The sequence below is a fragment of the Mustela lutreola genome, chromosome 5 (genome assembly GCF_030435805.1).
Source record: "Mustela lutreola isolate mMusLut2 chromosome 5, mMusLut2.pri, whole genome shotgun sequence".
NCBI lineage: Eukaryota > Metazoa > Chordata > Mammalia > Carnivora > Mustelidae > Mustela > Mustela lutreola.
In genome coordinates this window covers 85846116-85873274 of record NC_081294.1, presented here as the reverse complement: position 1 = coordinate 85873274, position 27159 = coordinate 85846116, and the positions used below count along the sequence as shown (strand labels likewise).

Sequence of the window (27159 nt, the reverse complement as noted above, 5' to 3'; positions counted from 1 at the left end):
CCAAGTAACTCAAAGACTAAACATTTATAAATCATCAGTGTTCAGTCTTCCAAACAGATAATGTAATTATGAAAGTAATGTGCAAAAAAATTGCCTGGGAATCTTATTAAAATGTAGACTGTAATCCAGCAGAGTTCTGGGTAGACCATTAGAGTCTGCAGTTCTTTTTTTTTTTTTTTTTTTTTTTTCCTCATTTGAGAGTGGGAAAGCCCACACAAGTGGGGGGGGCGGGGCAGAGGGAGAGGGAGAAGCAGACTCCCCACTGATCAAGGAAGGCGGGCAAAGGGCTCTATCCCATGAATCTAAGATCATGACCTGAGCCAAACTCATGCTCAACCAAATGAGCCACCCAGGCACCCCTAGACTCTGCATTTCTAAGAAATTCACAGGTGACATTGATGCTACTTGTCTGTCAACCACATTTCAAGTGGATTCTTACATCCACCAAAAGACATACCAGAAAAATATGCATAACAGAAATGTTCAAAATAGGAAAACTACCCACATGCCCATTAATACAACTTATGGTACAGCTGGAATACTATATACCCATAAATAACCTATAACTACTTCTAATAACATGGAGAGAAGCTTGAATACAAGGGAATATAATGTATAGTTTCATTTTGTATGATTCCTATTTATAGGAAAAATTAATCTAGATTTCTAGAAATTAGAAGAGCAGTTACTCCTAGTCAGAGTGATAGTGCCTTAAAGGAAGACATACAGGGGTTTTTAGAGTTCCACTAATGTTTTGTTTCCTGATTTGGTGTATTCCGATTGTTCAAATTCAGTGAGCTATACATTTATGATTTATATCTTACTTAAAAATACTGAATGTGTGTGTGTACACTATGGTGCAAAAAAAGTTTTTTTCTTTCTAAAAAAAGAAGAATCTGGCCTAGACTCATATACGGACAAAGGCAACTAAACTTGTAATAGGTAATTTCCATGTTCTAGAGCTTATTTTTTAAAAAAGATGAAAGGCATAAAACCAAAATTGAATTAGGACAACACAAGGAAAAAAAAAAAAAGAGGGCAATCTTTCTTAGTTTAAAAGTGCTAAATAACACCCATGCTGGGCACAGCATAGTGTAGAGTTGTTGAATCACTACATTGTACACTGTCACACTGTGTGTCAACTATACTCAAATTTAAAAAAAAAAAATTTTTTTAAATAAAAAAGTAAATAAAAGTGCTAAATAGGGGAGTCTGGTTGGCTCTGCCAATTAAGCATCTCACTCTTGATTTCAGCTCAGATCATGATCTCAGGGTCGTGAGACTGGGCTCAGCACTGAGTGAGAAGCCTGCTTGAGATTTTGTCTCACCCTCTCCCTCTGCGTCTCATCATCCCACCCCTGCTTGTACACGTCCTTTCTAAAAAACAAAAAGAGACAGGGAGAAAAAAAGATCTGTCTCCTTTAAAAAAGGGGGGCTAAACAAAGCATTTCATTTCACTGAATACTGCAATAAAACAGCTATTCAGGGTTTATCCTAGGAACACAAAGTTAGTTCAAGTTTAAAGAATTCTACTTATATCACTACACTAAAAGATTTAAAGGAGACAAGAAAAGTCAGTATTTCAAAAAAAAAAAAAAAGGCATTTGTTAACATTCAACTGTCCTTTTTTTTCTTTTTTAATTGAGACAAAGAAGAGGAGCGGCAAAAGGAGAAGTCAGGGAGAGAGAGAGAGAGAGACTCTCAAGCAGGCTCTCCACTGAGCACAAAGCCTGACATGGGGCTCAGTCTCATAACCCTGAGATCATGACCTTAGCCCAAACCAAGAGTGGGACACTTAACCAATTGAGCCACCCAGGCACCCCTCAAGTGCCTTTTCTAAACAAAACTAGTATTTGAGCAGAAATGGAAAGAAACTTCCTATTTAGTGAATGGTAGGTTTTATCCATTGCTTTAAGACAAAAAAAAAAAAAAAGAGAGAGAACAAAATTTTGTGAGATGAAATTTTCATCACATATCAATAAAGAAAAGAAAATATTTAACAGATGGTGCTGGGAAAACTGGGTTACTTTATGCAGGGAAAAATGGGACCTGTATTTTACATCAGATTCAAAAGAATGGATTCAAAGAATGGTTCAGTGGCTCAATTGAGTAGCTGACTCTTGATTTCTGCTCAGGTCTTGATCTCAGGATCATAAAATCAAGCCCTGTATCCAGCTCCACTGGGAGTCTGCTTCAGATTCTTTTTCTCCCTCTCCCTCTGCCCCTCCCCACTGCTTGCATGCAAGTCTGCTCTAAAAATAAATAAATCTTTTTTTTAAATGGTTAAACAGGGAAAATGTATTCAACTTGATAAAGACAATCTACAAAAAACCCACAGCTAATATCATATTTAATAGTGAGAAACTCAAAGTTTTTCAACTAAAATCAAGTACAAGTCAAAGATGTGCCCTTTCATCACCCTTTTCAATATCATACTACAAGTGTAGCTAAAGTAATAAGGCCAGAAAAGAAAATGAAGGGAACACATATTGGGAGAGAAGAAATAAAACTGTCTTGTTTCACAAATGACTTGATCGTCTATGTAGAAAATCCAAAATAATGACAAAAAACTCCTGGAACTAATACGCAGTTATAACAAAGATCCAGGATACCAAATTAATATATAAAATCAGCTGTTTTCTTGTATATCAGTAACATAAATTGACTTTGAAAATAAAAACATATTACCATTTATATTAACACTCAAAAAAATGAAACAGGTGGATATAAATATATAAAATATATAGACGATCTATATGAGGATACTATAAAACTCTCAGGTACAAATCCAAGAATTAAATAAATGGAAAGATATTTCACATTCATAGACAGGAAAACTCTTTATTGTCAAGATGTCAATTCTTTCCCAATTGATGTCTAGATTCAATGCTAACCCAATCAAAATCCTAGCAAGTTATTCTGTAGATAGTGAACAACAGATTCTAAAGTTTATGTGGAGAGTTTACATTCTATACCTAGAATAGCCAATATTGAAGGAGAAGAACAAAGTTGGATGACTGACACTATGCAACTTCAATACTATTACAAAGCTATAGTGATCAAGGCAGTGTAGTATTAACAAAAGAATAATCAATAAAACAGACTGAAGAACCAAGAAATACCCATATAAATATGGTCAACTGATCTTCGACAAAGTAGCAAAGGCAATACAACAGAGCAAACACAGTCTTTTCAAAAAATGGTGCTAGAACTAAACATCCACACGAGGGGGGATTAAAGAGCCTAGAACCAACCTTACACCCTTCACAAAAATTAGCTCAAAATGGATCACAAATCTAAATGTACATGCAAAACTACAAAACTCCTGGAAGATAACAAAGTAGAAAACCTAGGTGACTTTGCTTATGGAGATAACTTTTTAGATGAACACCAAATGCATGATCTATTAAATAAATAATTGATTAGCTAAACTTCACTGAAGTTAAAAACTTCTGCTCTGCTAAAATCTTAAAAAATAATAATAAAAAAAACCAGGGTTGGGGGGAGCACCTGGTGGCTCAGTCAGTTAGGCAACTGATTTTTTATTTCAGCCCAGGTCATTATTTCAGGGCAGTTTTATCCAGCCCAGTATCAAGCTCCACTTTCAGCATGGAGTCTGCCTGTCCTTCCTCTGCTCCTCCCATTGCTCTTGCATGCTCTCTCTCTCAAATAAGTAAATAAATAGAATCTTAAAAAAACAAAACAAAACAAAACAAAAAGCTTCTGCTCTGCAAAAGGCAATGTCAAAAGAATGAGAAAACAAGCCACACCCCAGGAGAAAATATTTGCATAAAACACATCCTATAAAGGACTATTAACCTGAACATACAAGGAACTCTTAAAACTCAACAATAAGAAAACAAACCTAATTTAAAAATGGGTCCAAAGCTTTAAAAGACACAACAGAGAGGGGCGCCTGGGTGGCTCAGTGGGTTAAGCCGCTGCCTTCGGCTCAGGTCATGATCTCAGGGTCCTGGGATCGAGTCCTGCGTCGGGCTCTCCGCTCGGCGGGGAGCCTGCTTCCTCCTCTCTCTCTCTCTCTCTGCCTGCCTCTCTGCCTACTTGTGATCTCTGTCAAATAAATAAAATCTTTAAAAAAAAAAAAAGACACAACAGAGAAATGCAAATTAAAACAATAAGGTACCACTAGACAACTTTCTGAATGGCCAAAATTCATAACACTTGACAATACAGAATACTAGCAAGAATGTATAACAGAAATCCTTACTTATTTCTGATGGGAATGTACATTTACATGTACATTTACAAAAGTAAACCTACTCCTATCATATCATCCAGCAAGCATGTTCCTTGGTATTGACCCAAAGGAGATGAAAACTTATATTCACACAAAAACCTGCACACAGATGTGTTTCTAGCAGTTTTATTTCTAATCACCAGAACTTGGAGGCAGCCAAGATGTCTTTCAATAGGTAAATGAATTAAAAACTGTGTTATATCCAGACAACAGCACATTATTCACTGCTTAAAAAAAAAAAAAAAGAAAAACTGGGCACCTATGGCTCAGTTGGTTAAACAACTGCCTCCAGCTCAGGTCACGATCCCGGAGTCCTGGGATCGAGTTCTGCATTCGGCTTCCAGCTCCATGGACAGTCTGCTTCTCCCCCTGACCTTCTCCCCTCTCATACTTTCTCTCACTCTCTCTCTCTCAAATGGATAAATAACATCTTAAAAAAACAAAACAAAACAAAACTGAGCTATCAAGCCATGGAAAGACACAAAGGAAACTTAAATGCACATTACTAAGTGAAAGAACCCAATTTGAAAAGCCTGCATACAACAAGATTCCAACTATATGACATTCTAGAAAAGGTAAAACAATGTAGACAGTAAAAACATTATTGGTTGCTAGGGGAAAGAAGAGGAGAGATGAACAGGCAGAACACAGGGGATTTTTAGGGCAGTGAAAATTCATTTTTGGTACCATAATGATGGATACACTCATCCAAACCTGTTAGAGTGAGCCCTAACAATGGACTTTGGGTGATTATAATGTGTCACTGTAGATTCATCAATTCCAACAAATGTACCACTCTGGCTGGGAATGTTGATAATGGGGGAGTCTATGCAGGCATGGAATAAGGACATATGGGAAATCTCTATGTCTTCTCAATTTTGCTATGAGCCTAAAACTGCTCTAAAAAAAAATGAAGTCTTATTAAAAAAATTTTTGATTTAGGGGCACCTGGGTGGCTCAGTGGGTTAAAGCCTCTGCCTTCAGCTCAGGTCATGACTCCAGGGTCCTGGGATTGAGCCCCGCATCAGGTTCTCTGCTCAGTGGGGGGCCTGCTTCCTCTTCTCTCTCTGCCTGCCTCTCGGCCTACCTATGACCTCTGTCTGTCAAATAAATAAATAAAATCATTAAAAAAATTTTTTTAATTAAAAAAATGGTTAAATTGGTAAATTTTATATTATTTTACCACAATTAAAAAAAAAAAAAAGAAAACTTCACTGTTACTGCTAAAGACTCATGACCTGCGGTGACCAGAAAAACCCAAATGTCAAAGATTCTTTTTTGTGAGCCCTGGATGTACACTCATATTGCATGCACTACGTTCTGATTTGGCACTCAAATAATTATGGATACCATGTTTTTTTTTTTTTTTAAACAAACAGATTTAGATGATTAAAAGCTAAATGTGAAAGGTAAAACTCTATAACATAGATGGTTACTTCTGACATAGGGGTAAGGAAGAGTTTAAATAAAACTACAAAAGCAAATCAGAAAGCAAAGAAAAAAATATTCTTTCAAGTACTTCATAATAAAATTTTTGATCAGTAAGGGACATCATGGAGAAAGACAGATACAGAATGGAAGGAGATATTCACTATCAGAAGCATAATATCTAAAGTATAGGAGGACTGCCTGTCAATCAACAAGAGAAACAGAACATGCAAAATACAAAAATAGACTAAAAATATGAAGAGGCAACTTACAGAAATGGAAACCTAAAACAGTAACAAGCATATAAAGGAGAGTTAAGCTCTTAATAATAAATAATAATAAGATAAATATATGTTTAAAATGAGATTTTAGGGGTGCCTGGGTGGCTCAGTGGGTTGTGGCCTCTACCTTCGGCTCAGGTAATGGTCCCAGAGTCCTGGGATGGAGCCCCACATCGGGCTCTCTGCTCGGCAGAGAGCCTGCTTCCTCTTCTCTCTCTGCCTGCCTCTCTGCCTACTTGTGATCTCTGTCTGTCAAATAAATAAATAGACAAAATCTTAAAAAAAAAATGAGATTTTACTTTATAGCCAACAGAATGGCTAAAATTAAAATACCAAATATCAATGGAGACATAAAAACCTTCATGTCCAACTGATGGGAGTATAGACTGGTATAGTTATTCCAGAAAGCAAGTATTAAATACTTAGTCAAATTAAGTACACATACACCCATGACCTTGTAATTCCTTTCCTGAGTCCATTACCTAAAGACATTCTCACTATAGCCTAATAAGTGAATAGTGTAGAAATGTTCATCCTTGTGGTGGCGGAGGGTAATAGGAGGTCTTCTCAGTGTCCATCATGGGAATAGGGAGGTAAATAAAACTTGATGATAACGTGTATGAAATACCTTGCAGTATTAAGAAATAATGACATCAATTATCAATTACAAAGAGATTTTAAATGCAGCAGGGGGTGGAAAAGAATAAGATCCTTAGCTCTATTACATTTTTCTAAGTCAAAAATAGATGCATAGAAAAAACAGGCACACAAAACATTTTAAAACACACACATAAAAAAGAATAGTTCCTCTGGGGAAAAAAACAGAGTAAGAAATCCCTGACACTCCCTCACATTAATATCTGGGTCTAGGAATAATTCAAATCATTCAAAAATGTATAATGAAAAAATCAGCAAAGGTAGCATAAGGTCTGTGCAATACAATGAATTAAGTAAGAGGGAAGAACATAACAGCACAATGACACAGAAAACAGTTTTAAAAACTTAAATCCTCTAAACAAACACTAGCTGATTCCTCTCTACGGAAACTTCTGTGCCCAAGAAAACTTCCTGGACCAAACAATCCATAATAGAGTCAATCAGCCAACAAGATGTGTCCATGCACATAAAGTTGATTTCTCATTGGCATTTTTAATGTTCCACTCTAAATACAAAAAGACACACAAGTATCACCAGACTTTTGGAAAAAACCACCCATATAAAAGACACAGACTAGGCCAAGGCCAGGTGGGACAGCAAAGGGCCATGCTTGAACTGGCTCCAGTAAGTAAGGCTTCCCATGCAGAAGCCCAGATTCAGGATCTTTGGGACTCCACTCTGGCAGACACCCATCCAGGGCCCTTGTTGGGGGCAGAGAATGGGTGGAGCTATGTCTACAGGTCACGCTAGTCCCCAAGTGTAAGATATGGACCCTGGATGGAGCCACAGACAGCACTCTTGAACAAACCAAATGTGAACCATGTTGATTCACTGGGGGCCCAGCCTGGACCGGGGTGCCCAAACATGGCAAGGATGGAGAAGGGAAAGGCAAGAAACTGGTCTGGTGCCTACGATGGGTGTTATAGCTCAGCCAATTTTACATCACAGTTACTGAGTCCAGAAAAAGCATTTTAAAAGATTTAAGATGCTGAGTAAATAACGTATGGCAGAGGCTTAAGTACGACAATTGAGCCACTAAAGTATTATAGTTTGAGTTGAGTTTAAGAAGGATGGAAGACACGTTGGAAAGAATAGAATAGGATATGAAAACCTAAGCAGAGTACACATTCTTTAATTATCCAATGTTTTGTTGTGATCGAGGTTTAGAGGGAATGGCCATTTATTATGTTTTTTCATATGTTATAAACTTTCATATTGAGCATTTTTCCTCATTACTAAACAAAATGATGAGGTTGGTAATTTTGAAATAGCATTAATAGCCTCAACCAAGAAAACGTAATTCCTAGTATTAAAAAGTCTAAAGATATTCAACAGCTTTATGAAGAAACTATAAATAAATGAGATATAGGCCCAGGAGATAACTGGGCTTATAGATGTAAAGACAAAATGTAGTAAGGATACTATAAAGACATCCACGTTAATGTACAAATCTACTGCAGTTTTATGAAAATGGGAGTAAGATTTTTGTGAATTTAAGTAAACAGATTCTCAATTCCATATGGAAAAATAAAGGTCAAAAATACAATTCTTCAAAAAGAATGAAAGGAGACTTGTACGGGGCGCCTGGGTGGCTCAGTGGATTAAGCCGCTGCCTTCGGCTCAGGTCATGATCTCAGGATCCTGGGATCGAGTCCCGCATCGGGCTCTCTGCTCAGCAGGGAGCCTGCTTCCCTCTCTCTCTCTCTCTGGCTGCCTCTCTACTTGTGATTTCTCTCTGTCAAATAAATAAATCTTTAAAAAAAAAAAAAAAAAGAAAAGAAAGGAGACTTGTACTAGCAGATAATAAAACTTATTAGAAGCCCACAGAATTAATGCAGTACTATTTTGTGCACGGTTAGACACAAAGAGCACTGGAAACTGAACGAGAACCCAGATGCCAAGTGTACTGGGTTGAATAGTGTCTCCTCAAAATTCATGTCCTTTCTGCAACTTCAGAATGAGACTTTATTTAGACAAAGGTTAATGCAGATGTAATTGGTTAAGATGACATCACTGGAATAGGGTAATCTTAATATGACTGGTATCTTTTAAGAAGAGACACTGAGACCCAGACATACAAAAGGGTGAACACCTTTTACAGTGAAGACAAATGCTGGAGTCATGCAGTTTTAAGTCAAGAAATGCCAGGGATCAACAGCCATTGCCAGAAGCTAAGAGAAAGGCATGGAACAGATTCTCTCCTAGAGGCTTCAGAGATAGCATGGCTCTGCTGACACCTTGAATTCAGACTTAAGGGAATAAATTTTTATTGTTTTAAATCACCCAGTTGTGGGGGTGCCTGGGTGTCTCAGTTGTTAACCATCTGCTTTCCTCTCAGGTCATGGTCCCAGGGTCCTGGGATCCAGCCTCACGTCAGGCTCCCTGCTCTCTGAAAAGACTACTTTTCCCTCTCCCACTCCCCCTGCTTGTGTGTTCCTGCTCCTGCTCTCTGTCAAACAAATAAATAAAATCTTTAAATAAATAAAATAAATAAGTATCACCCAGTTGTGGTACTCTGTTATAGCGGCATTAATAAACTAATATAGAGACCTTCAAAAGCAGTGTTGGGACAACTGACTTTTTGATTTGGAAGAAAACATTAAGGAAGATCACCACTATATACCACAAAACTACATTCCAGATAAATTTAAAATCTAAACATGACAAGTAAAACATAAGCCTTTTGAAGAAAATTTAGAGTATTTTTGCAACCTAGATTTAGAAAACTTTCTTGAAACACAGTAAGCAAAATGACAAGGAATACGGGCATTGGGGAAGGTATATGCTATGGTGAGTGCTGTGAATTGTGTAAGACTGATGATTCACAGACCTGTAGCCCTTAAGCAAATAATACATTATATGTTAATTTTAAAAAATAGTGGCTCTCAGCCACTATTTGGGGCTGAGATTGTATGGAAGATTGTAGGGAAGATTGTAGGGAAGTTTTATTTTTTTCTTTATACTTTTTTTTTTTAAAGATTTTATTTATTTATTTGACAGAGAGAGATTACAAGTAGGCAGAGAGGCAGGCAGAGAGAGAGAGGAGGAAGCAGGCTCCCTGCTGAGCAGAGAGCCCGATGTGGGACTCGATCCCAGGACCCTGAGATCATGACCTGAGCCGAAGGCAGCAGCTTAACCCACTGAGCCACCCAGGCGCCCTCTTTATACTCTTTTGAACTTGCAGTTTTTCTCCAAATGCATTTTGTATATGATACCTTTAAAAAAGCAATAAACATTAGAAAATGGAAAAAAGACATACTGATATATTTGCATTGAAACTGAAAATTTATGTAAAATATGAGCATAAATAGACAAAACATACACAAGAAGGAGGTATTTGTAACCTAATATAGTCAACAATTAATCAATTTTCAATTAATCAATTGATCAATCAATTAATCAATTTTTTCTGTAAAGAAATCCCAGAGATGAAAGACAAGTGATCCAGTAAAAATACAAGCAAAGAATCTGGACAGTTCAGAGTACTGAAAACAAATGGTTAATGGATAAGAGAATGACTAAATGACATATTTAGAAAATGGGATATGACACAAAATTAAAATAAATCATTTCTGTGTATTTCAACATGGAAAGATCTCATAGTGTTAAATGAAAAATGCAAGCTATAGTATAATAAAGCATTGTGCATAAAAGACAAAATAATACTTACTTATAGATACTTATGTGTATTTAAGAATTAAAAGCATGAACTAAAAAGTTACTATGTGTGTCATAATGTTTGCTTCTTGGAAGAGAGAATAGGACTGAGTATAAGAACAATATTGAAGAGAAACCAAATAGCACTTGAGTTTCATCTGTCATATTTCATTAAAAGGAAATCTGAAGAAAATGTTATGGTGGCAAATACTAGGATACTTGCTATCATGTTCTCCAATTTTTCTCTACCTTCAACTTCCGAAAATTAAAGCAATAAACAATGAAAAAAATCAAAGAGGCTAAGACAAACACAGGAAAGAAAAATCCCTAAGGAACAATAAAAGCAACAGAAGAACACCTTCAAATGAAATTTTAATAATCCTCAGAGAATAAAATAAAACAAGGAAATTTCTTAGGAGTAGAGAACATGAATTTCAGACCTAACAGGCCCACTAAGCATCTTGCTCGATAATTAGAAAGTCCACATCCAGTTCATAATCATTAAATTTTCAATATTCAGAAAATGAAGATCCTAGAACTTTGGAAGAGTTTAGAAAAAGAATCATATACTAGTGACCAGAACTCAGATTATCAAACTTCTCAAGCTTCATTAGAATTTCATGTATAATAAAGCAGTATAAAGTTTTTAGGGGAAATTATTTCCAACTTAAAACTTTACTCTTAATTAATTAAGCATGAAGGTAAAGACATTTGTAATATCTCATATTTATTACCTAACTGGCCTTTCTGAAGATGAAGGAAAACAGACTCAACTCAAGTGAGGAGATGAAAAAATAAATAAATAAACAAAACGGGATCCATGCAAAATGGAACATGATACAGAAAAGAGGTAAAGTTATTAATTTTTAGGATGACAGCCTAAAGAGCAGCAAGTCTATACTGGAAGGATGGATAGAGGAATTAAAGATGAGGCTTTTAAAAAAATAAAGCTGAAAGATCAATATATTTTTTAGAAACTAGATGACTGGGTATCTGTGCTTCTGGCAGGGAGTTCTGTGAGTGAATTAGCAATACACAAAACCAAGTAACAAGTAAACAAAATGAGGTAGTAAGTGTAATAAAACCAAAACAGAAGAGTGAATAATAAAAGAAATGTAATCATAATATATTGCATGGCTCAAATGTGAATGATACATATACAGTCATGCTGATATAGAATACGAATTCGGATCTTTAAGCAAAAAGTGTAGCTATGAGAATAGGAAGGGAAGAAGTATGAGGGAGGTTGCTGGGGGAAGGGAAGAGGCTAAATACTCCTGTACTAAGTCAAATGATGAATGAGAAAGGGAACTAAACATTTTCAACTGTAAGCTGTGAACTTATGATGTGACATTTTAAAACCAGGTAACATGAATTTTTTCCACTGAATTTTGCAAGAATGAGATTGTACCCAGTTGACTTAGGAGGGGTTTTACGACTATCATTAAGTAAAAGCAAGACGCAGTATAACAAGATTCCATTTAAGATTATGAAAAGGGTGTTGAAGGGTAGGTAAGCAAAGGAAAAGCAAGACAGGTACTTCCGATACAAAGGAATGTGTACAGGCTTCCAGTTATAGAATGAATAAATCACAGGAAAAAAAGCTTAGAGAATATAGTCAATGGTACTGCAATAGCATTGTATGGTGACAGATGGTAGCTATACTTGTGAACACAGCATCATGTATAAACTTGTGGCATCACTATATTGTACCCATGAAACTAATGTAACACTAAATGTCAACTATATTTCAATAAAAAACTTTTAAGAACATGTATATGATAGCCACTGGAATACAATTATTAATGTAGGAACATATGCAAAAATCTAAAACATCAGAATCAACAAACTCCCAATAACGCCTTAATCTGGGGGCCAAAACCTCACATCATTTTCTCTCTTTTGAACAAGTCTGCAATTTAAGTTGTTTTTTTCTTCCAAATGCATACTTAGGGATTGGCTTAGATACATTCATTAGCCTGATATGCATTTCTCTAATTTAAAAAACAAAGGATTTTCTATGAAAAAAAAATTTTTAATTTAAAAAGAGCTACAAAAGTACCTGCAAATTGCCTGATTAGCTCCTTCTGGACATTTTTCATTACCTAATTTAATTTCATTTGCCTAAACATTCAGAGATCTAATGCTAAAACAAGTCCTGGCTTTCGGTTGGTGGCTATTTCAATCTAGTTGCTTGAAGATTTCACCACAAAACAATGTTGTGTGCTTTGGATATACTACAGACCTAAACTTTATTTCCTTTACAAAAACTGGCTTTCAATACCTCAAAGAACAAGGTTTCTCCTGATTACACAATAATCTATGCAAATAGACAATTACTTTTACCTATTTGTCTTTTTTGGCTATTCCAAGTACACATACATGCATGTGGTTCAGAGAACTGAAACAAAGTTAGCCTTTTTAAAAAATTTTATTTTTCAGTGTTCCAAGATTCATTGTTTATATACCACACACAGTGCTCCATACAATATGAGCCCTCCTTAATATGCACCACTAAGCTTACCCATCATCTCACCCACTTCCCTTCCAAGTCCCTCAGTTTGCTTCTCAGAGGCCACAGCCTCTCATGCTTCAACTCCACCTCCGATTTCCCCCAATTCATTTTTCCTTTCTTTCTCCTAATGTCCTCCATGTTATACCTTATGCTCCACAAGTAAGTGAAACCATATGATAACTGATTTTCTCTGCTTGACTTATTTCACTCTGCATAATCTCCCCCACTCCCATCCATGTGGACACGATGTTGGGTATTCATCCTTTCTGAAGGAGGTGTAATATTCCATTGTATATATGGACCATATCTTCTTTATCCATTCACCTGTTGAAGGGCATCTTGGCTCTTGCCACATTTTGACGATTGTGGCCACTTCTGTTATGAACATTGGGGTACTCATGGCAATTCTTTTCACTACATGCAAAGTTAGACTTTTGCTGGGGTTTCAGCAGGCAGCAATTTCATCAACTTTCCACAATCTGAATTCTATATTAAACCAGTACTTTTAAATGTTTATGAAAGATAAAAGCTTCTTGACAATAGCAAAATCATCTCTTCTAAACTTAACTGCTATCAAGATAATTATTTTGAACTGAAGGTGAACAGGGGAATAAAATTTGCTTTAACCTGATGAACTCTTGCTCTCAAATTCTCTTTCACATTTTATAATCTATCTTTCCACAGGGTTTTTCACTTTAAGACAGGCTTCAGTGACCTGGTAGCTACCTTGACTCTAAAACGTTTTACCTCTTCCACTAAGTTTTGATAAAAGAAACGATATAACTACCTGGTGCCACTGGGCTCTCTCTCTTGCACTACAGTAAAATTAAAAGTGGTAGTTACACAAATCCAGAGACTCAGTAAATTCATAGTAATTGAGATGCAACAGAAAGTAGAATAGTGGTTGCCAGGAACTGAGGAGAGGAGGGACTGGGGAGTTACTGTTTAATGGGAATGAAGTTTCAGTTTAGGAAGATGAAAAAGTTCTAGAAGTGGATGATGGTGATGGTTGCACAGCAATGCCACTGAAATGTACACTTAAAAATGGTGAAAGTGGTAAACCTTATGTTACATATATTTTACCACAGTAAAACCGGAAAAGATACAGTAGAAATAACACTTCAGGGGCGCCTGGGTGGCTCAGTGGGTTAAGCCTCTGCCTTCGGCTCAGGTCATGATCTCAGGGTCCTGGGATTGAGAGCATCAGGCTCTCTGCTCAGCAGGGAACCTGTCTCCCCTCTCTCTCTGCCTGTCTCTCGGCCTACTTGTGATTTTTGTCTGTTAAGTAAATAAATAAAATCTTTAAAAAAAAAATAAAGAAAGAAAGAAATAGCACTTCAGCCAACTTTGGATTTCAACAAAATGAAGACTACTGCTGTGAGTTTAACTTCTTAACCCAAGTCCTACCACTTGTGCCCTTCCCATCCCCAACAAATCTATAAAACATTTAGGCAACCCAGCTAGAAATAAGTGGTGGGGGAAAAAACAGTGGCTCCATTATCTCAACTTGTTCCTCTTATTCTTTTCCAACCTTTTTAAAATTAGTTTTCAGATCCCAAAGAAATGCATGATATCCTGACGTTATCACAGGACTAGCAGAAATAGGTATAATCCTAACAACCTCCCTCTATTGCAATTTGCTTCAACAACCTTAGAGCCTACATGAGACCGATTTCAGACCTAAAGATACCTACAGATTGAAAGTGAAGGGATAGAGAATATTTATCACACAAATGGATGTCAAAAGAAAGAGTAGCAAAACTTCTATCAGACAAACTAGACTTTTTTGTTCTTATTTTCATCCTGCTTTGGCATCAGAGCAGTACTGGCTTCATGTAAAGCAGTACTGTCTTTATATTATTTGTAAAATTTCAATAAAGAGTGTCCTTCATTTTTTTTCAATGTTTGCTAGAATTCACCAATGAAACCATTTGGTCTTGGGCTTTTCTGGGCCGGTGAACTTTCATTCTTCTTATTGGTGTAAGAAAATATCCTATTTCTTGGATTTAAGATTCATGATTCAATCCTGGTAACTTATGTGTTTTTTAGGAATTATCTGTTTTGTTTTCCTAAGTTATCTGATTTGTTAGTAGTTAACTGTTTATAGTAATCTGTTATCATACTATGTATTTCTGTGGTTATCTGTTATATTGTATTCTCTTTCATTCCTCATTTTGGTTTTGAGTCTTCTTTGTTTTCTTAATTAATGTAGTTAAAACGTTGCCAATTTCGGGGCTTTTTTCTTTTTAATCGGTCATTACTTTCAGTGTTATGTTATTGTTTATTCTGGTCTCTTTTTTATTTATTTATAATTTTTCTTTGTTATTTCCCTCTTCTACTAAATTTCAGTTTAGTTTTTTCTTTCTTCTTTTTCTAGTTCTTTGTAGTGTAATGTTGTTTATTTGAATTTTTTATTTTTAGATTTTATTCATTTACTTATTTTTTGAGGGTTTATCATGATTATGAATATTATCCCTTTTATTTATTTTTAATTTAAATTCAACTAGCCAACATATAGTACATCATTAGTTTTTGATGTAGTTTTTTCAGCTAAAGAACACATTCATGAGAGCTGGGGGCAGGGGACAGGAGGTGGTCTCAACCAGGCTTCATGCTCAGCAGGGCTCAGTCTCATGACCCTGAGATCATGACCTGAGCCAAAACCAAGCCTCAGACACTTAAATGACTGAGCCATCCAGGTGTCCCAAACTTTTTTCTTAATACAGCATTTATAGTGAAAATTTCACTCTAACATCAGCTTTTGCTGCATCCCGTGGGTTTTGGAATGCTGTATTTTCATTTTATTTTGTTTTGAGCCACTCTTTGATTTGCTGGTGGATTTCTTATTCAGCCCATTGCTTGTACAGTAGTGTGTTGTTTAATATTTACACTGGAGAAAGAAAGAACGAACAAACAAACAAACCCTAGTAGTTCCACCTCCTACTCCCTTATTTCAGGAATCCTGACGATTCTCTAGCAGTCTGAAAGCCAAATATGCAACTTCCAGTTTGGGTAATGTTCTATAGGACACCCACAAAATCAAATAATGATCCATAGCACTACACTGTCTCTTTTCTCTCTTCCTCCAGTTAAAAGTGGCCCTCATCCTAAAACATCCAAACAATAAATTCTCACAGAAATTTAACACTCTTTACAAGATGTCTACTAATCTGCTCTTTATTCACTAGATGAAGCCCTTAACTTCAAAAGGGTCCCATCTTTTTGCCTTAACACATACCTGATGATGAAGCTGGAGTCCTGTTAAAAGTGTCTCCATTTGCTCCAGAAGAATACCTATCCTGTAACAAGGAAGAAAAAACTCATTTTCTATTTTGAAAATAAAAATGCACCACCATAAATACTAGAAAACTTTAATAACCAGGCATTGTTCCAAACAAAACAAAGCAGAGTATCAGATTTCCGGGTCACTTGTTACTTTATTAATTATTCCAAGACTTCACTTTAACACTGAATTTATAGCATGTTTTTTTGAATAACTTATTTATTTATTTGACAGAGAAAGACACGGAGAAAAGGAACACAAGCAGGGGGAGTGGCAGAGGGAGTAGCAAATGGAGAAACATTCTTTCCGCTGAGCAGGGAGCCCAATGCTGCCCCATCCCAGGACCCTGGGATCTTGACCTGAGCAGAAGGCAGATGATTAATGACTGAGTCACCCAGGTGCCCTGAATGCATAGCATATTATCACTTAAAACAGTGATTAGCAAACTACATTCATGAGGCAAATCTGGTGACCCACCAGTTTTCATGTAATTTTATTGGAACATAGTCACCCTTGTTCATCTAGATATCTCTATGGCTGCTTTCCCACCACAATAACCAAGTTACAACAGAGATCATTAAGCCTGCAAAGTTTAAAATATTTACCATCTAGCCCTTTATGGGAAGAGTCTGCCAACATCTGACTTAAAGTGGTGATGCAACATGGGAGCTTAAGTGGGTAGGAGAAGAATAAATGAAACAAGATGGGATTGGGAGGGAGACAAACCATAAGTGACTCTTAATCTCACAAAACAAACTGAGGGTTGCTGGGGGGAGGGGGTTTGGGAGAAGGGGGTGGGATTATGGACATTGGGGAGGGTATGTGCTTTGGTGAATGCTGTGAAGTGTGTAAACCTGCTGATTCACAGACCTGGGGATAAAAATATATGTTTATAAAAAATAAAAAAATTAAAAAAAAAGTTTATCCACCCATATACTTGGAAAGTATAATAATCATTATTATTATATAAATAAAATCTGACCAAAGTAACACATGAATAAATTAATGCCTGCCAATATATTTTTTAAGCTTCAGTATTTTACATTTTACTCAACAACACCTCACAGAATAAAGTATAGTGGAGAAGGAGAGCAATAGGTAACAGCACAGTACTACAGGATTTTATTGCTAAAACCTCAGCTGTTTTATTGCTAAAACTTGGGTGGCTCAGTCAGTTAAGTGTCTACCTTCGGCTCAGGTCATGATCCTAGGGTCCTGGTATCAAGCCCCATATTGCGCTCAGCAGAAACCTGCTTCTCCCTCTCCTCTCAGCTTGTGCTCTCTCTCATTATCTCTGTCACTATGTGTCTCTCTCTCTCAAATAAATAAGTAAAAATAAAATATTTAAAAACAAAAACAGAAAATATTTCAATTGTGTTGGGGCACCTAGGTGGCTCAGTTAAATGTCTGCCTTCAGCTCAGATCATCTCAAAGTCTCAAGGTCCTGCGACTGAGTCCCACACTGGGCTCCCCACTTGGCAGAGTCTGCTGCTCCCTCTCCTTCTGACAATTCCCTGCACTTGTCCTTGAGTGCACACGCCATCTCACATAAATCAATAAAATCTTTTTTTTTTAAACTTCCATTGTGTTTATATAAAGGGAAATAAATTTATGTGTTCATGGTTTTTAAAAAGGAGTTCACTCTAAAATAAAGAAAACAACACATCACTGAGGCACTAAAGACAATACACCTATATATATACATTGCAAGTACAGTGTAAATACAAAGAAGTGGTTCATGTCAGCTTCAGAATATTCAAGTTAATTTCAATCAAACTTGTCACAGCAACAGTTGAAGACTTTTGTTGATGCTCTCAAATATTTTCCCTACTTTAGTCTCCAAAAAATGTATTCGCTATTAATGCATATATATTACATTTGTAGTGGTATATTTGCATTTCTGTTGGGCTCAGAAAATTCAACTTCTGTTATTAATTCAATGCCTAAATGTCAAATTAATGTGGGAATATTCCAACATTTTCAGTGTATCTTTGTGTTAACAACACCTTGTGTAACTTTCTTCTCACTTGTAATGCCTAGGCTGTCCTTATCGTCATTAACTGACTCCTTACGTTAACCTCACATAAGCTTTCTCTACTTACAACAAAACTTACAGAACGCAATTCTCAAATTCTTGCAAATGAAATGCAGAACTCAATAATTTAAAAATGAAAGTTGACCTAAAACTTACAGGTGATATCTTAATTAATAACTGATTATATTAGAATAGTCACATTTCTTCAAATGAATTCCTTTAAATAAACCAAAAGCTAGAGGTAGTGCACTAGTCATACTTATTTTCTAAAATTTCCTCTACAGAAGACACTGAATAACTTTAAAAACTACTATTATAAAGCTCAAGAGTCATCCAATTATTTTCTGAGTTATTAAGAACAGAAAGGCAATACATCATAGTTAAAATGCCTTGGGCTTTTGGTAATTACTACAGCAAAAAGTTGCAATTTATAATTACCATAGACATTAAAACAAATATCCCATGAGATAATTAGGCTTTTAAGAACCTGACTGTGATGAACTGGAAAGTCAGAACACAAGACACAGCATGTTTTAAAAAAAATGTTTTTAAATAAATAAAACATTAAGAAGAGTGATCCACTTTTCCCTCTTTAAAGTGATATTCTGAAGACTTTTAAAAAAATTTTTAGTGGTCAAAGTATTATTGGATGAAGAAAATCCAAACAAGGGCTGGTTTAAGTGTGATAAAGCTAATAAGGGTAATGAGACACTTCTGCATTCAAGAACTTAAAAACTATTAGGATTAGGTGATCTTCAAGCTGTGGAATTTAGTATTCCACATACACAGAATTCAGAAATTCCGAGGCAAAATTTTTTTTTTCTTAAAAGGTTTTTTATTTATTTATTCAACAGACAGAGATCACAAGTAGGCAGAGGCAGGCAGAGAGAGAGGAGAAAGCAGGCTCTCTGAGGAACAGAGAGCCTGATACGGAGCTCGATCCCAGGACCCTGGGATCATGACCTGAGCCGAAGACAGAGGCTTTAACCCACTGAGCCACCCAGGCACCCCCAAGGCAAATTTTGAAATAAAACATCATAAAAAAATTCCTAACCTTTCTCATAACCTTGAGGATATTTTTAAAAATAAATTTCATATTCCCTTTAGCTACTGTACCATTTCTCTGCCTCTCTTAAAGTAAAATGTCTACAGCTGCTCTGTCCACTTTCTTATATCCCATTTTTCCTTGGAGCCACTCAAGTTGGGAGTACCCAGGGTAAATCCCTTTAAGTCTGTTTTACACTATGCAACTCTACCCAATCTCACAGCTTTAAATCCCATTATTATGCAGATAATTACCAAATTTATATATATAGCTCTGATCCCTCTTCTAGGCAACAAATTCATATAACCTACTGACTGGTATCTTTACTTACACTTTCATAGTCAACACAACAATCACAACATTCTTTGTTTTGACCCCTCCAAAGCTTGTACATCAGTTGGATAAATGAACATAATAAAAATAAATAAATAAATAAATGAAAATAAGATGCTGGGGCACAAAAAAAAAAAAGAAAAGCTGTGCATCTTTCATAGATTCTCCATTTCGGCTAATGGCACCATCATCCATCTAGTTGCTTAAATTTTAAAATCTATGGTACAGCACGGGGAATATACTCAATGGTCTTGTAATGCTATTATATGGTTACAGATGGTAGCTACTCTAGTATGAGCACATCCTAACATACAGACTTGTCAAATCATTATTGTATACCTGAAGCTAATGAAACATTGTTTCAACTATACTTCCATAAAATAAATAAATAAAATTTTAAAACCTAGCCATCATCCTTGATTACGCTCTTTCACTCCCCATACCCAGTCAAGCAAATCTTATTAACTCTTAAGTCCACAATTACCTTAGGTCTCCTTTCCCTCTGTGAGTTCATTTTCTACCACTCTTGTCTTATCTCACTGTACTTAGCCATACTATCTGTAGTGGGCTGAAAAATGGCTACCTAAAGACATTAAGTAATAAACCCTGAAACTTGTAAATGTTACTTTATTTGGAAAAAGAGCTGTTGTAAAGGTAATTAAACATTAGACTTTGAAATGAGATTGCTCTGGATCGTCTGTATAGGCTCTAAATGTCACCACAAATGTCCTTATGAGAGACAAAAACAGTTAAGAGACACACACACACAGGCAGCCATGAAGATGGAGCAGAAAGAGATGTAGCCACAAACCAGAAAATGCCTATTACTACCAGAATGCTGGAGGAGGCTATGGATTCTCTCCTAGAACCTGCAGAAGGAAGACAGCCCTGATGATACCTAGATTTCTAACTTCTGACCTTGGGAAACTAATACCTTGTTATGCAATTTATCTATCAGGTGCGCCACTATCCCCAACACCTAATAGGGCTCAATAAAATTTCACTGGATGATTCAAATAAGCCAATTTAGAATTTTCAAAATGTTTTACACATAGGGTTCTCATATGCAGCTGCAAATAATCCATTTGCATTTTGGTGAACACATTTCTTTTAACTTTGTATGTATTCAGTATTTTCACTTCTAAAATATCACATTTTTTAGGTCTTTTTATGTTTTTAAGCCAGTGAATACTTCCATCAACATGGTAAGCTTTTATTTTGTTTTTTTAATGCAATAAGGTTTTGATCTCAAAAACTTGTCAGTTCTGATACCCAAATGAATAAGTTCAAATACCCAAATCAATAAGTTCACAGCTGGACAGTTTGTGAACCCTGAAGATGCCTCTTCCCTTTCCAATATGGGGTCCAATGCAGATAGCTCCATGTTTTCTTCCCCCAGACCCCTAAAGTCCTTAGCAAATATTTCTTTCATTTTATAGCCAGAATCCCCTCAAATGCAACAGAGTACTGTATCAATTTATATAGAATACCAAGATTTCATTTCCTATTCTAGGTTCCATGTCAAATAAAGCTGACATAGGTTGTCCAAATAAACAGATCAGACAGGGTTGTGCCAAATAGTGTGCTTCATAAAAATTTTAAAATTTAAATTTCAGGGGCATCTGGATGGCTCAGTGGGCTAATACTCTGCCTTCGGCTCAGGTCATGATCTCAGGGCCCTGGGCTCAAGCCCCACATCGGGCTCTCTGCTTGGTGGGGAGCCTGCTTCTCCCTCTCATTCTGCCTGCTTCTCTGCCAACTTGTGATCTCTCTGTCAAATAGGTGAATGAAATCTTGGGGAAAAAAATTTTAATTTCAGACAAAGCATGTCTCCTTCTTTGGTTTGACACATAAATTAAAGTCCCAAAATACAGAAAATATTATTCTATATCCCTTCTTCTGACTGATCAGTCCTAGCTAGGTCAGCCCCGTTCCCAACCCAAGCTGAAGTCTGGTCTTTTTTCCCTTTCTTCAGCAATTGGTATATGACAACTTCTAAAATTACAGCAGCTACTTCAGCACTTCCAGGGCTGAAGAACTCCAACTCCCGAGTCTCAGATATCACACACATACCCAAAGTTCAAGAGAACTAGCACGTCACACAAGAAAGAGCAAAAAACCTCAAAATTTAGAGGTAACTACCAAAGCTAGGAACAAATGTGACTACTCTAAGAGCTCACAATCTAGGCCCTAATTTCTGTATGTGATAACATTTTCCAAATAAAAGTTATTTCCCCAAACAAAAACTTTTAACAATCAAAACGCAGAGTGAAATCATCTACCCCATACTATGAGAGAAACCTAGACCAAATGAGGACAGAGTATAGTCAGAGAAACACAGAAAACAAAAGGCTCTCTAGTTTCACCTTCTCTCTGGAATCAGGCAATCTTGATAAGCTGACTAGAAACTAATGGCTGTAAGCTGCTGAACTTCTTCAAAAGGATTCAGTTTCCTCTATCTTCCAGACCTACTTTACCAACATCTCTGCCATTCTCCTCAGCCTTCTCATACCTTTCTATCACTATATTCTCAGGTCCACAGGTCCACTATTTAATTTTTTTAAAGATTTATTTGACAGAAAGAGAAACACCGAGAGGGGGGACACAAACAGCAGAAGTGGGAGAGGGAGACGCAGGCTTCCTGCTGAGCAGGGAGCCCAGTGTGGGTCTCAATTCCAGGTCCCTAGGATCATGACCTGAGCCAAAGGCAGATGCTTGATGACTGAGCCACCCAAGCGCCCTCCATTATTTAGATTTTAAAGATGAGTTAGAGATCTTTCCTTCAAGCTTGACACCTGGACTTTTATTTGGATGACCATTTTGACTGGTGTCCACAAGTTACATGTATTTAGCAACAAACAAGAATTTCCCTGTTTTCTAATAGGACACACAATATCCTCCCATATCTCAGTGATGATTATAAGCAGAAACTGTTTACAGTCTCTCAGGCTCTAGCATTTCAGCTTCCTCAGTTCTGCCAATTCAGTGATGTCCAAGAGCCACATTTTTTCCTGCTACTTCAGAACCATAGTGTGAATGGGAACAAAGAAGCCTTGAATTTTATTTTCTTATCTAGACAATTATTATAAACGTTGCTAGTACTGCTTAATAAAATTATAATTGTGGGGGCACCTGAGTGTCTCAGTCAGTTAAGTGTCTGATTCTTGATATCGGCTGAGGTCTTGATCTCAGGGTTGTGAGTTCAAGCTCTGCACTGAGCTCCACGCTGGGCATGGAGCCTACTTAAAAAAAAAATTTTTTAATTGTGGGTGGACCAGTTATCTCAAGCTATGTTTGCTTTAATCACAAGAGTATTTGCCTTCTGAAGTGTGCCACCAAAAAGGCAGATAATGAGACAGAAGAAATCACTGTAGAGACTTTCTCTCATGGTCATCTATTAAGAAGAATTCATTACACAGCTAGTAAGCAAATACAGTATACTATTATTCACCATATTCATCCATTCCAACACTCATCCCAACAAACTTGCTTGCAGTGTGCAACTGCCTAACAACTGAGATGTATGGACTACATCATTACTAGATTAGCAAATATTTTTTAATCTCACATTTTGCACTGTTCCACACCCAGGTGGTATACCATCTTCAAAATCTGTATTTAGGAAGTTCCAACAGCTATCAGAACAGTGGCCTATTAGTTCAAAATTACATAAGCATGGGTAACTATTAAGTCTCAAAAAAAAAAAACTGAAAAGTAGTCAGGAAAGGCTGATCAGATATTCTCTAAAATATCAATCCAAGGCTGATCAGATATTCTCTAAAATATCAATCCAAGACAGTTGAGGAGCCAAGACAAATTTTTAAAAAAAACAAAATCTCAGCTGTCTCTTAAAATAGATATTCAGAACAGCCAATCAAAATGGTACCTTTAAATGAAACCGGGTTGAATAGAAGACCTCAGATCTCTCCCACACATACATATCACGTATTCATCCTCACTTTCTGCACTTTTTTTTTTTCAACCAAGGCAGACAGACAAAGCCACTGACTGCATCATGTTCCTTCAAGTCAACTAGGCCAGATAACTAACTGTTCAACCAGCACCAGGATTTAAGTTTGCAGACAATGCAAAAAATTTACAAATTGGCCCCACACAAATGTATTAAGAACCATAAGGTAAAATTAGCATTAACACTCTATTTAGTATTCTTAACATTAAGAAACAAGGTCGGTTACTAAATAGCAAAACTACTTCAAAAAGGTAAACTGACAGCTCTGACAGCCAACCATCCCCAATTTCAGACATCCCACGCAATAAACATGCACAACATATTACAGTCTAGTGTACTATTTGAAGAATACATAATGAAGACAAAAATCTCAGACTAAGAAGAAATAAATACTAGGTGATTATTAAAGTTCAAATGAAAAAGTCTGTATCTGTGAATCAAACTTTGTAATATAACAAACCTATTGAGAACCAGGGGTAAAAAGAACCATAAAATACATTTTGACCGAGTAATTCTGTTTCTGAAAAAAAGTACTCCTGAATTAAAACAAAAAATAATACTCCTAAATTAAAATGTAGATATTCATGACAACATTACAGTGGAAAGCTAACATCTTAAACTCCCACCAACAGAAAATCAATTATATTATGGTAGAGCCATTCCATGAAATAATATTATGCAACCATAAGAAATTATTTCTAGGAAATTAGTAGTAATATGGAATAGTTAGTGCCAAAGAGTGAAAAAGCTGGAATCAAAACTACTACTATGTGGGCGCCTGCGTGGCTCAGTGGGTTAAAGCCTCTGCCTTCGGCTCAGGTCATGACCCCAGGGTCCTGGGATTAAGCCCCACATCTGCACCCTGTTCAGTGGGGAGCCTGATTCCTTTCCTCTCTCTCTGTCTGCCTCTCTGCCTACTTGTGATCTCTGTCAAATAAATAAAATCTTTAAAAGAAAAAAGGAATATAATCTAAAAAAAATACTACTATGTACTATCACTGGGGGAAAAAAGAATTAACTTTACTAAAAATTTATAAGAGTGTCTGTGCTAAGACTGTTAAGTGATTTTTTTCTCTTCTTTTCCCAATACTGTAATAGAATTTTTATGATAGGCAGTGGACCATTAAAAAAAACACACACACATAAAATATGTCATTTCTAAATAAGTTCCAAAAAATGAAAAATGTTAAAAATCATATTATTATCTTGAGTATTTTGAAATAAATTTTACACACAGATCAAATCCAGGTAAAACAAATAAAGTATGTATTTTATATTTTTGTGTGATATAAGAACTTCCACTAAGACATCACTTGAAATACAGTGTTTATCAAAATTGATCAACATAATGCATAAACATAAACTAGAAACTCTAAAAGAAAGAAAAGAAAATCAGTTTTTGGAGACATTTCAAGTAGATTACACTTACGCAAAAACAATCCCTTAAAATATTTTAACTTCTTGGGGCGCCTGGGTGGCTCAGTGGGTTAAGGCCTCTGCCTTCTGCTCAGGTCATGATCCTGGGGTCCTGGGATCGAGCCCCACATCGGGCTCTCTGCTGAGCAGAGAGCCTGCTTCCTCCTCTCTCTCTCTCTGCCTGCCTCTCTGCCTACTTGTGATCTCTCTGTCTGTCAAATAAATAAATAAAATCTTTAAAAAAATATATTTTAACTTCTAAATATATACATAATATATAATACATACATATACATTAACTTCTAAAATAGAATTTTTTAAGTCAATTTTCAAGTCAGAACTGAAACCCAAAAACCTACTCCAAGGCCTCTTCTTGTGAATTACAATGTAACTCTCCAAATGCCACTAAGGAAAAAGATCTGAAGATTAGCACATTTGAAGAGCAAGGGGCTGATGTCATCTCAATCAGCCTAACATTCTTATCTTGAGAGATAACGTATGGAACCAGTTTTAAAAATTCAAAGTATCACCCAACACCAAATTCTATTTTTCAATTTTCAATTCAAGTGTCTCTCAGACATACTCAACCACAGTTGTACCAGCCTGCTTCCACCCACAGTACATCCTAAATCATTGACATTTAAATTGTAAATAATATTACATTTATTTTAATTATCAAATTACATATTTTACTTCATTTGAGGGTTAGAGTGCCTCTTCCTCGCTGTCCCTAAGACAGTTAATAACTATCAGATGGAGATAAGCACAGCATACTGAAACAGACTGTGATTTATAACTTTCCCACCACAGTGATTTTTCAACTTCGATAAAATCTATAGCATTTAATCATCACAAACTTTCAATGTTACTACCTTCTCGAAAACAGGAACATAGGAAGACATATGAGGTTTGATTATTTCTGCTTCCCAATCTTCATCTCCCATGGTGGCCTCCAGTTCTATTTTTATCTTTAAAAATAAAAACAAAAACAAAAAACAAACCAACACCACATGCATATTTGGCCTGTTAGATCAGAATCATATATCTAAAACCATAAACTACCATAATTTCACATACACCTCCTGAAACTACTTAACTAGCTGCTGACCTTCCTCAAAAGTGTTTCCAAAACGAGGGAAGTTTTGTTTCTTACCTTATACCCATTTTTTTACCTTTAAAAATGAGTTGAACTTAATCATTCTAGCAATCTAGCTTAGGGTTTTCCCCCAAACCTGTTCACCGTTGCCTTCCCCCCCAACAGCTTATTGGTATTAAGGGCAAGGGGAAAATTTCAACTACTCCTCAAAGATTCCCTCTTCACACATCTTTGTAAAGTTTGAAATCTTTGATAGTTTAATGGAAGAGAGAAGAGCTGGGGCCAACGCCTTTAAGTCTGGCGGGGTAGGAGACATGGGTTATCCTTCCAACAGTGGTCAACCAGTACTCTGAGGAGCGTGTGTACACAGAAGTTACCGCTGACATTCTCGTTAAGAGAAAAGCCACACAGGCACTGGGCAAAAACAAAACAAAACAAAACAAAACAAACAAACAAACAAAAAAGCCCCACAAAAACCTGTGCCTCCTCTGTAGGCCTTGAGCCCTTCCGGCGTTCCCTTTCCGGCAGGAAAAGGAAAAGCCCCATAGGACCGCCCCAAGCCCCACCTGTCCCATCTATTCTTTGTCTACCCCAAACTCCCACTACCGGGAAGTCCAAGGCGACAGGCAGAGGCCCACACAGAGAAGGGAGGCGCCAGAGCACTCACCTCTCCGCGGCTTGCTCTCCCAGGGTCCTCGCAGGCGCTGACGCCGCTTAAACGGCTGCACGTGCAGGACGCCGTCGACTGCGTCAGGTGCGCAGCTTCAACAACAAATGGCACCAGGCGACGAGAGCCACCAGCCAATCAGAGCTCAGACCGTCGGCGTCACCCCGCCCCACCTCCGCCGTGCGTTCCCTACTTGCTCGCATTTGAGGTCGCTGTGGTCAGACCCACTACCTTGTTTCCACAGTGGCCCGTTGGGCCTGTGTGTACAATGTGACTGGCCATGAGCCACTTCTCTTCAGATTCTTGAGTGGGGTCTTCAATCTGGAGATGCCCTAGATTTTCTCTACGCAAGTACTGCACGCCAAAAATATCCACCTCCCTTTTTCTAACACCAGAAATAAAAGGAAGTAGGGTAATGCCCTCCCTTCAACCTGCTGAGCTTTCTCTTTTCCTTTTTCCTATGGCAGTCTGTGGCAGTTGGTCCCTCTGGTTCTTCGTTTCTGAGGCACTTACTTCCC

General features: G+C 36.8%; 1 protein-coding gene across 2 annotated transcripts in view; it reads right to left on the bottom strand.

Annotated features, from left to right (window-relative positions):
• DDX4 (DEAD-box helicase 4) overlaps positions 1 to 26744 on the bottom strand; it is a 75601-nt gene extending 48857 nt beyond the window's left edge. For both annotated transcript variants that reach the window (XM_059175008.1, XM_059175009.1), the window contains exons 1-3: positions 26642 to 26744; positions 25751 to 25846; positions 16035 to 16095 (exon numbers count right to left, since the gene is read on the bottom strand). In XM_059175008.1, the coding sequence (XP_059030991.1) occupies positions 16035 to 16095; positions 25751 to 25822 (133 nt within the window). In that variant the 5' untranslated portion in view covers positions 25823 to 25846; positions 26642 to 26744. The remainder of the gene's footprint in view (positions 1 to 16034; positions 16096 to 25750; positions 25847 to 26641) is intronic.
• Positions 26745 to 27159: the final 415 nt, after the last annotated feature.